Source organism: Mobula birostris, chromosome 4, assembly GCF_030028105.1.
Source record: "Mobula birostris isolate sMobBir1 chromosome 4, sMobBir1.hap1, whole genome shotgun sequence".
Classification (NCBI taxonomy): domain Eukaryota; kingdom Metazoa; phylum Chordata; class Chondrichthyes; order Myliobatiformes; family Myliobatidae; genus Mobula; species Mobula birostris.
The window spans coordinates 87,511,720-87,528,426 of record NC_092373.1 but is presented as its reverse complement, the minus strand read 5'-3'; the positions used below and the strand labels follow the sequence as shown (position 1 = coordinate 87,528,426).

The following is a 16,707-nucleotide window of genomic DNA, read 5'->3' as shown; positions in this document are numbered from 1 at the left end:
GGGATTGGACAGGCTAGATGCAGGAAGATTGTTCCCGATGTTGGGGAAGTCCAGAACGATGGGTCACAGTTTGAGGAAAAAGGGAAAGCCATTTAGGACCGAGATTAGGAAAAACTTCTTCACACAGAGAGTGGTGAATCTGTGGAATTCTCTGCCTCAGGTAACAGTTGAGGCCAGTTCATTGGCTATATTTAGGAGGGAGTTAGATATGGCCCTTGTGGCTAAAGGGATCAGGGGGTATGGAGGGAAGGCTGGTACAGGGTTCTGAGTTGGATGATCAGCCATGATCATACTGAATGGTGGTGCAGGCTCGAAGGGCAGAATGGCCTACTCCTGCACCTATTTTCTATGTTCCTATGTTTACTGACTCAACCTGGAGGTTAACCTTAAGGGTATCCTGTACGAGGACTCCCAAGTCCCGTTGCATCTCAGAACTTTGAATTCTCTCCCCATTTAAATAATAGTCTGCCCGTTTATTATTTCTGCCAAAGTGCATAACCATACACTTTCCAACATTGTCCTTCATTTGCCACTTCTCTGCCCATTCTTCTAATCTATCCAAGTCTCTCCGCAGACTCTCCGTTTTCTCAGCACTATCGGCCCCTCCACCTATCTTCGTATTGTCAGCAAACTTAGCCACAAAGCCATCTATTCCATAATCCAAATCGTTGATGTACAATGTGAAAAGAAGCGGCCCCAACACGGACCCCTGTGGAACACCACTGGTAACCGGCAGCCAACCAGGATAGGATCCCTTTATTCCCACTCTCTGTTTCCTGCCAATCAGCTAACGCTCCATCCACGTATGTAACTTTCCCGTAATTCCATGGGTCCTTATCTTGTTAAGTAGCCTCATGTGTGGCACCTTGTCAAAGGCCTTCTGAAAATCCAAATATACAACATCCACTGCATCTCCCTTGTCTAGCCTACTGGTAATTTCCTCAAAAAATTGTAATAGGTTTGTCAGGCAGGATTTTCCTTTAAGGAATCCATGCTGAGTTCTGCCTATCTTCTCATATGCCTCCAGGTACTCTGTAACCTCATCCTTGACAATCGACTCCAACAACTTCCCAACCACCGATGTCAAGTTAACGGGTCTATAATTTCCTTTTTGCTTCCTTGCCTCCTTCTTAAATAGCGGACTGACATTTGCAATCTTCTAGTCCTCCGGAACCAAGCCAGAATCTATCGACTTTTGAAAGATCATCGCTAATGCCTCCGCAATCTCTACAGCTACTTCCTTTAGAACACGCGGGTGCATTCCATCGGATCCGGGAGATTTATCTACCTTTAGACTATTCAGCTTCCTGAGTACTTTCTCTGTCGTAATTGTGACTGCGCATACTTCTCTTCCCTGCCACCCTTAAGTGTCCGGTATACTGCTGATGTCTTCCTCAGTGAAGACTGATGCAAAATACTCATTCAGTTTCTCTGCCATCTCCTTATCTCCCATTACAATTTCTCCAGGACCATTTTCTATCGGTCCTATATCTACTCTCACCTGTCTTTTACTCTTTACATACTTGAAAAGTTCAAAGTAGATTTTATCATCAGAAGTACATATGTGCCATCATATACAATCCTGAGATTCATTTTCTTGTGGGCATATTCAACAAATCTATAGAATAGCAATTATAACAAGATCAATGAAGGATGACCCAGTTAGGGAATTCTACCAAGCTGCAGAAGACAACAAACAGTGCAAGTGCAGCTATAAATAAATAGCAATAAATATTGAGAACATGAGATGAAGAGTCCTTGAAAGTGAGTCTATTGGTTGTGGGTACACTTCAGAATCAGAATCAGGTTTATTATCACCAGCATCTGACGTGAAATTTGTTAACAGCAGCAGCAGTTCAATGCAATACATAATATAGAAGATTAAATAAATAAATAAAATGATAATAAATAAATTATTAAATGAATTACAGTATACATATATTAAATAGATTAAAAAATATGCAAAAATCAGAAATACTGTATATTAAAAGAAGTGAGGTAATGTCCAAGGGTTCAATGCCCATTTAGGAATCATATGGCAGAGGGGATAAAGCTGTTCCTGAATCACTGAGTGTGTGCCTTCAGGCTTCTGTACCTCTTACCTGATGGTAACAGTGAGAAAAAGGCATGCCCTGGTTGCTGGAGGTCCTTAATAATGGACGCTGCCTTTCTGAGACACCGCTCGCTGAAGATGTCCTGGGTACTTTGTAGGCTAGTACCCAAGATGGAGCTGACTAGATTTACAACCCTCTGGAGATTCTTTCGGTCCTGTGCAGTAGCCACCCCACCCCCATACCAGACAGTGATGCAGCCTGTCAGAATGCTCTCCACTGTACATCTTTAGAAGGTTTTGAGTGTATTTGTTGATGGAGCAAGTGAAGTTGAGCGAAGTTATCCCCTTTAGTTCAAGAGCTTGATGGTTGAGGGGTGGTAACTGTTCTTGAACCTGGTGGTGCGATTCCTAATGCTCTTGTACCTTTTATCTGATGGCAACAGCCAAGCATAATTCTACAACTATCATTTTATCCTAACAGATGTGCACCATACCTTGTTGTGTATTTAATATTTAATTAGTATTTCAGTAATATTGTAAATATATTGCTTGATTAAGCATTCTTTGTTGTTTACATAATTCATTACAGGTTATATATATGTGTAAAAGTAGGCAAATGGCATATGTTATCATGCCACCATGTTATAAGTGCATGTCTCACAGTTAAATGAACTAAGCGTACATGAGTATCCCCAGCTCTGTATTTTTCTTTTGATTAGCTTTGGAATTATCAATCTCAAATACCGGCATGCAGTAGCTAGAAGTTAGCCAGCTGTGAATTCATTATGTTTGGACCCAATAGATTTTAAGTCTATAGCTATAAAAATGCAAAGCAAATGGGTGAAATAGAATAAAATGTATCCCGACACTGAAACTGCAGGTACAAAGGGCTGTTGTCTCCAGGAAGAAAGAAAATGTTTGTATTGAAGCCTTTCATGACCTCAGGGGCATTCCAAGCACTTTACAGTTATTGAGGTACTTTGTAAAAAAAAATAATTAAGTTACCATTGCAATACGGAGAAACAAGACATGGAATGAATGTACTCTAAAGTGCAACACATGGTTTGGCTGTGGCAGATCTGCTTTCTCAGCACTGGCTGATGGATAAATATTGATTAGTCACTGGAGAGGACTTCCCTGCCCTCTATCAGGGTTTTGTACATTCACCTGTGAGGAAAAATGTCCAATGTCTCATGTAATTTTATAATTCTCATAGTATAACAGTTTCTTAACACTGCACCCCACATCAATTGAGACTTTACATTGAACTGCATCTAAAATGCAGAAACAAATCAGCTGGTCTAACTACTTAATGCTGTTGTATGATCTGCCATATGGTTTCTTGAACCCTCTTCAAGCAGACCAATCATCAGACTTCCTGTTTCTTTCCTCTAGATGAACTAATTTATCCATTAACTATAACATTTCTTATAAAAGAATTCTTCTAAATTTCCTCCTGAATTTATTGTTGATTATTTTATAATCATGGCACTTTTCAGAGATCTGGCCAATAGTTAACTTTTCAAAACTAATGACATTTAATGGGATTGTTGCTTACTTTCAGCAATTTGGGCTTTGCTGTCGGTTTGCTTTATGTAACTGAATTTCAGTCTTTACAAACTTTATGCAGGACCTTCAACACAAAATATCTCTGTCTTTTATTAAGCCTCATCCAGGACCTCCACTAGGATGTCTCTCTCTCTTCTACTTTCTACTGAAAACAGCCCTTCATTTAGGTGTTTCTCAATAACTAGTTCACTGTTCACTATCATAAGGATGAATTGTGATATATCATGCCATATATTTTTGAATATGCAGGTACCCTACGTGTTCAAACAATGGTGTGATACACAGAGTATTTCAGATACGGTGGATTCCAGTCAATTGGGACACATCAGGACCAGTACATTTTGGCCCAATTAAGCAGCTATCCCAATTAGCCCAAGTTTTATGGAAATAATTAAAGAGGTATAAAAAAAGACAAACTACCATTTAACTGCATTAACAAATTATGTATGTAAATGAAATACTGTACATAACAAATTAGAAAACTACCTATACCACTGGTGGTTACTTGTCATAACTAACAATGACAGGAAACCTGCGCAGGAGGGTTTTTAAAGAGGAAAAGCCACTGCACTGGGGCAGTTCCACTCTCTTGACCTCAGAAGTCCGGGCCCAGTGACGAGTAGTCGTCACATCTGGGGTCTTCCTTGGCTGCAGTGGATGACCATAACTTCTCCTGTGACCCATCATGCCCTTCGTTCTCCACGGAACGCTGCAGAACTGCCTTCCTGGCTGTTGAATCTTACCTTAGATTTCATCCGCCCAGTCCACCAGAGCTGCCTTTGCATGCTAGGACAGGCAAGTCCCTATCTCACTGGGGTATGAGACCTGCAGGCTCCCCTCACCTGTCGAAGCAGTCTACTGGGGAGTGGCCATTGTCACATGCAAACGGCTACTTGGAGCCACAGGTGAGAGCTGAGTGTCTGGTAGGGACCAAGGGTAATGCTCAACATGATTGTCGACACCTTCAAATACTTCATAGTTCCTAATTTGCTGAAGGAGTGAAATCATTCATTTTCACTCCTGGCCGTTTCCGGCATCTCCAAGCCTGAATGATTGAAACCACAGTGAGCAAAACAGTTCTGAAATGTCCTACTGCGTAGTTCTCACCAAAATTACTGCATTTTGAACACTAACACACATAACTGCCGCTATCAAAAAACCGTTTGCTCTCAGCACGGTGTGGTGTCTAACAGCCACATGAGTGCACTCAACTGACCCTAGTTAGAAACTGTTCAGCAACAGTCTTCTGTCCCAATTAGGCAGCATAACATCCCAAACTAACAAAGGAAACCCTTGGCTATTTTCTCAATTAGGTTTTGTTCTTTACAAGTTGTCTAAATAAGCCACTGCCCCAATTAACCAATGGCTCCATTAACCAGAATTCACTGTATCTCAGAAATTTGTATCATTTTTATTGCTTGTAAACCAGCTTTACTACTTTCATTGATTTGGGAGCATGCTGGATATCACAGTGGCATGCACCATAGAGCATTTGCACAATTTCCTTGTTACTGTGTGAGTATCGCTATGTACTTCAGTTCTCTCCCGCATTCTACAAACACGGAGGCTATCTGGCCCCAATGTGTGTAAGTGGTGGTGGGGGGGGGGGGGGTTGGGGGGGAGGGAAGTTGATAGCAATGTAGGGAGAATAAAATAAGATCAGTGTGAAATGGTGCGTATTGGGCATTAAGGACTTGATGGGTTGAATGGCCTGTTTCTGTGTTATATAGCTCTACATAGAACAGTACAACAGAGGAACAGGCCTTTTAGGTCATGATATCTGTGCTGACCATGGTGTCAACTTAAACTGCACATCCACCTGCTTCTCTATAATCCTCCACTTCCTACCTGTTGTTGTGTCTGTCTAAGTACATCTTAAATGTTGCTGTCATATCTGCTTCCACCACTTCCTCTGGTAGTTCATTTCAGGCATCTACACCCTTTGTGTTTTAAAAAAACTGACTCGAAAATTTCCCTTAAACCTTCGCCCTCTCACCTTAAAGCTAAGCTCTTTAGTATTTGATATTTACACACTGGAAGAAAAAGACTCTGCCTATATATCATATCTATAGCTATCACAATTGTATATACCTCTATCAGGTTGCCCTCAGACTCTGATGCTCCAGAGAAAACAACCCATTTGTCCTCTTATTCTCAATCTTACTCTGGTTCAGGTAGTACCCTGGTGAAACTCTACTGCACACTCTCCAAAGCCTCCACATCCTTCCTGTAATGCGGTGACCAGAAATGTGCACAAGACTCTAAATGTGGCCAGTGCAAAATTTTCTACAGCTGCAACCTGACTTCCTGACTTTTAAGCTCAATGCCCCAATCAACTCATGCCTTCCTCACCACCCTGTCTGTTTGTGTTGCCACTTTTAGAGATTCCCTTTAAAACAGGGGTTCCCAACCTGGAGTTCACAGACCCCATGGTTAATGGTAGGGGTCCATGGCATATAAAAGGTTGGGAATCTCTGCTTTAAAACTATGCTGGCCCTTTTTAGCTCTCCTGATTTCCTGATTGTTCCTTCCTTAAATTGCTAATGCAAAGCATGGAGAGTTATCCTAGCAACAATCCCTCTGGAAGACTTCTCATCTTTCCCATATGAGTCCCTGTCTCTAACTACCTCTACTGTCTGCTTACTGTTTTGATGGTAGTTAATTTATCATTCTGATACTCTCCTCAAATTTGACATGCATTGATCTTAATCATGAATTGACTATACTTTATCTAATCAAAAGCCTCTAATCATCTAACTATATCTAAGTACGTGTTTGGCACAGCATTGTGGGCCGAAGGGCCTGTATTGTGCTGTAGGTTTTCTATGTTTCTGTGTTATAAATCATCTCCCACTCTAACTCTTTTCTCTGCTGCTCCTTTGGACAATCCACAAAAATTGGTCAAAGACGATCTTCCCTTTCAAAGTTGTCCTTACTTAATCTTCATTTTCCAGATGACTGTCAACTGCATCTTTTAATAAATATTACCTTTCCTACCTACAGGTGCTAAGCTACCTGATTCTGTGGTACAGTGTTCTATTTCCCACATTAAATAAGGAATTCACTCAAACTGGCTGCAAACCCTCTATAAAATGAAGTTTTAAATATACATGACAGTACCTCTGGTATCCTTCTGTTAACTTTCTTTTTAAATATGTCTGGGTGAAATCCAAAGGAGATAACAAGATTTTTCTCTATCTTCTCAGATTCTTTATCAATTATCTCCCCCCTTCCATTATATCCTCCTAGCAACTGCAAACATTTCATGTCTTTTCTGATTTCCCTGTTTAACATCACATCCAATGCATTAATCTTTCTGATATAAACTTGCCAAATAACTCATCAATATTATCACTATCATTATTCATAAACTAATATCATGCTTCTCTTCATTTTATTTATATTATTTATCTGTGCAAATTTTTAAGTGTCCTTTTATATTCCTTTATAATTTAATGTTGCTGCTTTAATATTTTCCAATCTCTTAAAATTATTTTAAGTCACAGTTTGCTGTACAATGGACAATTGTTACTTGACCAAGGGTATAACATTGCTTGGTGCATGTAAGGATGTCATTAGGATAAAGTGTAATAGGGATAATTGCCCCAAGCTGGAACAATGCACTATTGAATGAGAAACAGAATGTGTACTGAATCTGACCCAGTCTAAGACTGGAATGTAAAGAGTAAAGTTAACTCAGACCTGGACACATTATTCACACCTGGGCAAATTACTATACTTATGTACATATATGCACACAGACACATTCAAAGACCTACATGCATTCACATACAAAATTGACAAGTATAAATAAACCAACTTAAATCACCCAGAAGTGACTCCTTAGCAAATGAAATGGTTTGGTTCTCTCCTTCAAGCTGCTCCTTGCAGGTCTCGAGCTGCACAATGAGCTGCTGAGCCTCGAAAAGATTGGTCTCTAGAGCTTCCTTATCTGCCCTGTAAAGGATAGCAAGATCATGGTTAAAGGTCGGCATGTAGTAACACGATCTCTTGTTAAGTCGCACATTTGAATGCTATGGCAGATGGTTGATCCGGTCACATTGACGTAGAAAGCCTTATCTTTAGCAGTGGATGAGTAGGTAATTTTACATTTCTGTAGGCAAGCATTGTGCTAACAGCTCACCTCAGCTCTGTATTTGAGACTCTTTTCTGTGACTAAGTCTGATCAAAGATTCTCTGGGATCTATCATAAAGCAGTATTGCTGTCTCTGTTTGGGAGGGTGGGACTGGGGAAGAAGACAGCGATGACTTCATGAGGTGTGGGAAGATTACAACATTTTTGGTGGATTAGAAAAGGAGGAGGTACCATCCTAATACGACTTGGCCCATAGACTGACCAAAATTCCTGCCATCAAGGGAAACAGTAAATTTGTCTCTACACTCTCTACAAGGAAGTGCTCTCCAGGGCACTACAACCATGCAGCTATTAGAGTTGTTGTCTCACAGCTCCAGTGAGCCAGGTTCAAACCTGACCTCCACTGCTGTCTGTGTGGAGTTTGCACATTCTCCTTGTGATCCCAGGTGCTCCAGTTTCCCCTCATATCCCAAACCACACACTGGGTGGTGGTAGCATAAGTGGACACTAGTGTGTAGAGAAGTGGTAGAATATGGGGGAGGGGATGTAGACAGCAAAATGGGAAAAATAAGGAGGACAGTGTTGGATTTTCAGTAAGAACAGTGGCCCGCAGGGCCTGTTTTGATGCTGTATGAGCACATGTTTGGCATTACCATTAAAATTCCTCAATTCCTATTCAGAGTCCCTACATCTCATTGGCTAGAAACAGAAGGTGCCTTTTCCTTGACTGCTGACGTGAATTATACCAACAATGTTCCCATAGCGTTCATTCATTACATGCCATGTTTAATGATGTGGGCGATCATGGTCTTTCCATGGACATGATTGTTCTTTGCATACTTTTTCTACATATTTTTCTCATTGTCTTCTTCTGGGTAGTGTCCTTACAAGACGGCTGACCCCAGCCATTATCAACAGTCCTCACAGATTGTCTGGCATCAGTTGTCGCATAACCGGGTCTTGTATATGCACCAGCTACTCATACAACCACCCACCACCTGCTCCCATGGTTTTGCGTGACCTTGGTTGGGAGCTAAACAGGAGCTACACCTTGCCAAAGGGTGATCTCCAGGCTTGCTGAGGGAAGGAGTGCCTTACACTCCCTTTGGTAGAGATGTATATCCACCCAGCCATCCCTTCACGTAGCAAGGGGATGAAATTCTGTGCATGGCTATTCCTTTGCTATTGCTTCAGTTTAATGCCATTAACAATGGAAATCCATCTTAGTCATTTTCCTTCACTCACTGCAACACAAGAAAATGGAAGGATGAATAGATCACTCAGCCCTTAATCCTCTGCTAGCATTCCACATGATCATGGCTGATCTGTCTCAGGACTCATGTCCTGAAATTGGTGAAAGAATATTCTTTTGGTTCTACAAGCCAGGGCTGAACGGCACATTAGACATCCGATGCCATACAACAGGCACCAATTTAATTAGAGGTCCACTCAAATACAGCATACCATTTTGGAGTTTCCCACCTGAGGGCAGCTAGCTCTTCAGACAGTGCTCTGCTCTCCCTCTCAGCAGCAGTCAGCTGCACCACCAAGCTGGCTTTCTCCTTCATCATCTCCTCCTTCTCCTTGCTGGCCCGGAGCAGACCTGCGCTCTGGAGCTCCCCATCTCGCTGCACTTGAGTCAACTGCTCACTCAGGGTCTGCTTCTGCCGATTCGCCTGTGCGAGACGGAGCCATGGTGCACAGTTAAACAAAAAAACTCAGACACAGCAGAGAGAAATACCAGGTGCTTGACAGTTTCTGAAATAGAAATATGAGCACACCACTTCAGCTGCAATTTAACGAACAGGTACAAAGATCAGGTCAACCTGCTCTGTCTCCCGGAACTGTGAATTTACAGAATCGTTTTATTTATTTATTGATTGATTTACAGAGCGGAATAGGCTCTTCCAGCCCTTTGAGCCATGATGCCTAACAATTCCCTGATTTAATCCTATCCTAATCATGGGATGATTCACAATGACCAATTAACCCACCAACCGGTATGTCTTTGGAAACGGGAGCACCGGAGGAAACCCACATGGTCGCGGGGAGAGCATACAAACTGCTCACAGGCAGTGGCCGGAATTGAACCTGGGTCACCTCTATTGTAAAGCATGCTAACCATTACGCTATTATGCTGACCCATGTTCTGCATCTTTTCAGTCATATATTCATAGTTTCTACTTTAACCTCCACAAAGATAATCAAAGCAGCTATCTAGATTCACAGTTATCTTTATAAAGCTACTGGGAAACCATGAGATGAATCCATACCTTCTCAACCCTTGTAACCTTTGCAATGACAACACCTTGCATTTTCACATTATTTTCATTATAGGAAGTCATCTCAAAATCACCCATAAGCATATAATACAAATAAGGCTGACAATGAGCCACGTAAGACAGGCTTTCCAAACACGCAGTCAGGACATGAGGGCCCTGATTACAGGGAGGGGTTGGGCAGGCAAGGTCTTTATTGTTTGGAACTGAAAGACTGAAGGGTATAGGTCCTGAGGTGTGTAAAATCTTGAGCAGTATACGTAGATATGATGAACACGCATAATCTTTTTCTTAGGAGAGGGGGCACAGGGGGCATACACTTGCTATGATGAGAGAGATGAAAGATTTAAGAGAGACTTACAGAGAATTTCTTCACACAGAATGTTGAGCCTATGGAATGAATAGCTACTGGTTAAGGCAGTAACAATAACATTCAAAAATGCATGGGTAGGAAAGGTCTAAAGGGATATGGGTCAAGCGTGAGCAAATGGGACTAACTTGATAGGCACCATGGCTGGCATTGACCACCTTGGGTTTAAGGCATCCTTCCATCAGCACTCTATTACTCTATAAGAAGATATTTTGATAGGTGACCATCAGCTTGCTTGAATTAGAGCATTTTAGAGCAGAGTGGGAGGCATGAGGTAAAATCACTGGAATTCTCACAAGTTAACTCAGTTGTTATTTATTTGAGCAGTACCTTTTAAGCAGATATACGTACATCTGTATTAATTCCATTTCTACTGAGCAGCCTCCCCACATCCACCTGCAATAACAGACGCAGAGCACACGTATGATCTCGACTTAGCAATGATTCAACTGGCTCCTGCAGTAGAACATCGTTAAGTTCATACCTGCCCAAGCTGATCGTGCAGTTGATCCCTCACCCTTTGGAGAACCACTATCTCATGTTCCAGCTGTTCCTGGCTTGCCTCCACAATCTGCAGAGACTGGTCTAATCCACATTTCTCCGTGTCCAGGTCCATCTTCTCCTGCTTGACGCGGACCAATACATTCTGGATACTAGCCTTTGCCTTCTCAATCTCTTTCTTCTGTCCTTGCAGAACTGTTCTATCGTCTTCCATCTAAGAGAACAGAAATATTTAACAGGCATTAACCCCAAGCTATAACCATCCAGCACCGAGTATATTGGTCCAAACCTGCACGATAAACTGAGTGTGTGAATTTCAAAAGTAAGAGTGTTAAGGAATACAGGATACACCAAATTGGGGTTACATGTTGTAATACCGTCTATAAATAGTCCTATTCTTGAGTTAAGATCTCAATGAATATTGGGAAAACAAGTTACGCTCTAAAAAGAGAACTAAAATGATAAGCAACACACATATGTATTGCTGGTGAACGCAGCAGGTCAGGCAGCATCTATAGGAAGAGGTACAGTCGACGGAGTCCTGACAAAGGGTCTCGGCCCGAAACGTCGACTGTACCTCTTCCTATAGATGCTGCCTGACCTGCTGTGTTCACCAGCAACATTTATGTGTGTTGCTTGAAATTCCAGCATCTGCAGATTTCCTTGTATTTGTGACTAAAATGATAAAGAGCTTTCCTGATGAACAATATAATGGTGGAATTCATGGTGCTGTTCTCAAAGTTCAAACTAAATTTATTATCATATACATTATGTATTTATTACATATCACACGCAAATTTAGTCCATATGTGTTACTGTATACTAGCTTGACATTCATTTTCTTGCAGGCGTTTCATATTTATTATTTATTTAGAGATACAGTGCAGATCTAGCTCTTCTAGCCCAATGAATTGTACAGTCCAGCAACCCACCTATTAACCCTAGCCTAATCACAGGACAATTTACAATGACCAACTCACCTACTACCCGGTACGTCTTTGGAAACTGGAGCACCCGGAGGAAACCTACACATTCACACGGAGGACATACAAATTCCTGACAGATGATGTTGGAATTACGACACCCCGAATTGTAAAAGCGTCACGCTAACCGCTATGCTACACCAAAGACAAGACAAACTCAAATAAAGATAACACTGAGATCATGAGTTGTAAAAAGTTCTTGAAAGTGAGTCTGTAGGTCATACAATCAGTTCAGAGTAATGTCGAATGAAGTTATCCATACCACTTCAGGAGCTTGAACCTGGTGGTGTGGATTGAAGACTTCTGTACTTCCTGTCCAACAACAGCTGCTAGAAGAAGGCATGGCTTGGGTGTTGGGGGTCTGTGACAGTGACTTCTTGTGGCAGCGTTCCTTGCAGATGTACTCAATGGTGGGGAGTGTTTTGCCTATTATGGAATGGGCTGTATCTCTCATTTTATAGTCATCGAATAATAAAGCACTACAGCCCACCTAGTCCCTGCTTAACTGCTATTCTGCTTAGCCCCATTGAACTGCACCTTGACTGTAGCCCTCCATAATGCTCCTATCCGTACACTTACTCAAACTTTGTTTAAATAGTGCAGTCAAACCCACATCCACCACTTCTGCTGGCAGCTTGTTCAACACTCACACCCTTTCACCCTTAACCTATGACCTCTGGTTCTAGTCTCACCAACTTCAGTGGAAAAGGACTGTTTGCATTTACCCTATTTATACCCCTCAGAATTTTGTACCCCTCTGTTGAATCTCCCCCTAGCTCCTGCGCTCCAGGGGATAAAGTCGTAAACCTAGTTAACATTTCCCTATAACTCAGGTCCTGAAATTTTCCTCTGTACTCTTTCAATTTGATCGATATCTTTCCCATATGTAAGTGGCCAGAACTGCACGCAATACTCCAAATTAGACCTCACCAAAATCCTATACAATTTTATCATTACATCCCAACTCTCATACTCAAAGCTCTAACTTACAAAAGCCAACGTGACAAAACCTCTTTTTAATGACCTTATCTAACTATGACGCCACTTTCAAGGATTTATGGATCATTATTCCCAGATCCTTCTGTTTTACAACAAGCTTCAGTGCCCTACAGTTCAATTTGTACGCCCTACCCTGGTTTGTCCTCCCAAAGTGTAACACCTCCAACACGCTTGCATTATATTCCATCTGCCATTTTCAGCCCATTTGGCCAGCTGGTCCACATCTCACTGCAAGCTTTGATAGCCTTCCTTTCTGTTCACTACACTCCTAATCTTCAAAATTATTCACAAATTTGCTGATCCAGTTTACCACATTATCATTCAGATCATTGATATATGTGACAAACAACAACGGACCCAACATTGATTCCTGCGGCACATCACCAACAGGCCTCTAGTCAGAGAGTCCACTACCATTTTCTGGCTTCTCTCATGAAGCCAATGTCAAATCCAATTTACTACCTCATCATGAATGCTCAGCGACCGAACCTTCTTCACCATCTGCCCATGTGGGTCTTGGCAAAAGACCTTGCTAAAGTCTATGTAGACGATGTCCACCTACTTTCCTACATCAGCTTTTGTGGTAACTTCCTTGAAAAACTCTCAAAAACTGGCTACACACGACCTACCACATGCAAAGCCACATTGACTGGCTTTAATTATGCCATGTCTATCCAAATACTTATTTATCTTGTACCTTAGAATATCTTCAAACAATTCACCTACTACTCACAAGCCTAGAATTTCCCACCTTATTCTTAGAGACTTTCTTTATCAATGGAATAACATTATCTCTCCTTCAATCCTCCAGCACCTCACAAATGGATAAGGATATTTAAAATCCTCTGCTAGAGCCTCTGCAATTTCTGTACTAGCCTCTCTCGCAAGGTCTGAGGGGATGCTTTGTCATGCACTGGGGATTATCCACCCAAATTTAATTCAAGACAGTAAGCATCTCCTCCTCTGTAATCTATAAACGGTCTATGACTTCAGTATCATTTTGCCTTAGTTATAAAGAATCTGTCCATCTCTCAAGTAAATACAGATGTAAAAAATCTGTATGATCTCCTCCATCTCTTTCAGCTCCATGCATAGATGACTACAGTGATCTTCAAGAGGACAAATTTTTTGCTCTTAATATACTGTACCAGTTGAAGCCCTTGGGATTTTCCTTCACTTGTCTGCTGGAGGAAGCTCATGCTATCTTTTAGCCTTCCTGGTTTACCTCTTGTGTTCTCTTACATTTCTTATATTCCTCAAGTACCTCATTTGTTCCTTGCTGCCTATACCTGCTAGATACACCTCCCCCTTCTTCTTAACCAAGGCTTCAAATTCTCTCAAAAACCAAGCTTCCCTAAACCTGTGATGTAACCAGTTAGGATACTCCACACTCTACATCTACAGATGACTGTCAAGGTTTTTGGTGACATGCTAAATCCATGCAAACCTCTAAGTAGAGATGGAGATGTTGTGACTTCTTTGTGACGACACTTATATGTTGGTCCTAGGACTGATTCTCTGATATGTTGATGACAAGGAATTTAAATCTATGGATCCTCTCCACCTCTTTCCTTTAATGAGGACTGGCTCATGGACCTTCAGCTTTTTCCCCCTGTAGTCGATTACCAGCTCTTTGGTTTTGCTGATGCTGAGTGAGAGGCTGTTGTTATGGTAGCATTCAATCAGGTTTTCATTCTCCCTCCTATATGTTGATTCGTCAGCACATTTGATATGGCCAACAACAGTGGTGTACTCAGCAAGCTTAAATGTGACACTGGAGCAGTACTTAGCCACACAATCACAAGTGAGTAGAGCAGGGAGCTAAGCACACAGCATTGTAGAGCACCTGTGCTGATAGCCTTTTTAATGATCCCAGATCCATACTAACTGTTGAGGTCTCTTTTGGCACAGACAAATAAAGACTGCAGTTTCTAAGAAAGACGTGGTAATTGTAATTGGTTTATTGATTACACGTATACCAAAATACAATGAAAATCTTCATTTGCATGCAATTCAGACAAGTCATTCCACATATAAGTATGAATACAGAGATAGTGCAAAAGGAAAAGCAATAACTGAATGCAGAATAGAGTGTTACAGTTACAGGGAAAGAGCTGTGCGGGGCCATGTATACAAATAAGGCCATGATGAGATAGAATGACGGGTCAAGTTTCATCTTTATCGTACAACAGGCCCTTTCAAGAATCTTATAGCAATGGGGTAAAAGCTGTCTTGAACCTGGTGCTATGTGCTCTCAAGCTTTTGTTTCTTCTGCCTGATGGAGGGGGAAGGAAAGACCATGACCAGGATGCGAGGGTCTTTGATTATGCTGGCTGCATTCCAAGGGAGCTTATAGTGTAGTCCATGGAGAGGAGGTAGGTTCTTGAAATGGACTGAGCTGTATTTGGATGCCATAGTGGCGTAGCGGTTAGTATGATGCGATTACAGCTTGAGGCGTCAGAGTCCGGAGTTCAATTTCAACATCACCTGTAAGGAGTCTGTACAAGCTCCCCGTGGAATGCATAGGTTTTCCCCGGGTGCTCAGGTTTCCTCCCAAAGTCCAAAGACATACCGGTTAGTAGGCTAATTTGTCATTGTAAACTGTTCTGTGATTAGACAAAGGTTAAAGCTGGCTGGCGTGGCTTGAAGGGCTGTAAAGTCATACTCCATGCTGTCTCAATAAATAAATAAATATTCACAACGCTCTGCAATTTCTGCAGTTTTGGACACAGCAGTGGCCAAGTCAAGCTGTGCTATATCCAAATAAGATTCTTTCTATGGTGCATCTGTAAAATTGAAACATGAAACACAAGACATTCAAATTAAATCTGGCCTTTGGACTGCCCAGTCTAATTGTTGGTTAGGCATGAATTTCCCTGATCCCAAGCATAGTAGTAGTACACGTCTTTGGTCCTGAATTGAAATGCTAACTGAGATTTTCAACTACAGCTATTTAAGCCAGGTTATAGACGTGTGTTAAAATTATGGTTGCCCGAAGAAGGGCAATTGCCACCTTATTTATCAAATAGGTCCCAAATATCGAGCATTGAATTTACTGTAGTTCCCAGCTCTTTATGATACTAATTCATGTCACTTTTTAAGGCCTTACTCTACAAGGCCAAAGATTGCTGTGAGTACAATAATTTGGAGATTTTCCAGCTGAAGGACAGGCAGAGAGGGAGTGAAATGAAACAACTGCTCCATGTTTTCAGACCCAGGAAACCTGTGTGGTGGTGGGGAGGATGAGAAAGAATTTTATGGACTGACAAGATCACCCAGGACCACCAAGAAGAGCTGGCAGGAGGGGAGTGCTGGACCTGCTCGTGAGATGACTCACCCTGTTGCAGCACTGAAAGGAATTCCTCACTGTGATTAGTCATGTCAAGGCAAAAGCGCTAATGCTTTAACTGCACCTTTCATCCTCATTCTCACACACAAACTCATGCACAGTCCGCACACGCACAGTTTCACGCACACATATACACTGCATTGCACCCACACAAAACTGCACATGCAACCATGCATGCATACAAATGTAAACTGTATGCACATGTACACATGACATTCCTGTACACATATAATCACACATGTGCAAATATATGTAGTACATCAGCACACGCATGGACACAATCATGTAACCAAAGAAGTGTGAAATTAAGTTCCTTTGCCTTCAAGACTAAATCTGCAAATAACAGCAATCGTTCTAACAAATAGATTGTAGCCTTTCAAAAGCAAAATATAGTCAAGCTGCTGAAGAAACTCTGCCTTCTGGGCACCTCCCTGGACTTTCACATCAGATTCACCTTTGTGGCATTTGAAGTACAAAGCACATTGGTTAGACACTATCACAGCAAAGC

The 16,707-nt window shown here is 41.7% G+C and overlaps 1 protein-coding gene across 1 annotated transcript in view; it reads right to left on the bottom strand.

The window, feature by feature from the left end:
- LOC140196463 (uncharacterized) overlaps positions 1 to 16,707 on the bottom strand; it is a 388,255-nt gene that overhangs the window by 134,324 nt on the left and 237,224 nt on the right. The window contains exons 17-19 of the mRNA XM_072255725.1: positions 10,852 to 11,082; positions 9,201 to 9,394; positions 7,452 to 7,579 (exon numbers count right to left, since the gene is read on the bottom strand). Of these exons, the coding sequence (XP_072111826.1) occupies positions 7,452 to 7,579; positions 9,201 to 9,394; positions 10,852 to 11,082 (553 nt within the window). The remainder of the gene's footprint in view (positions 1 to 7,451; positions 7,580 to 9,200; positions 9,395 to 10,851; positions 11,083 to 16,707) is intronic.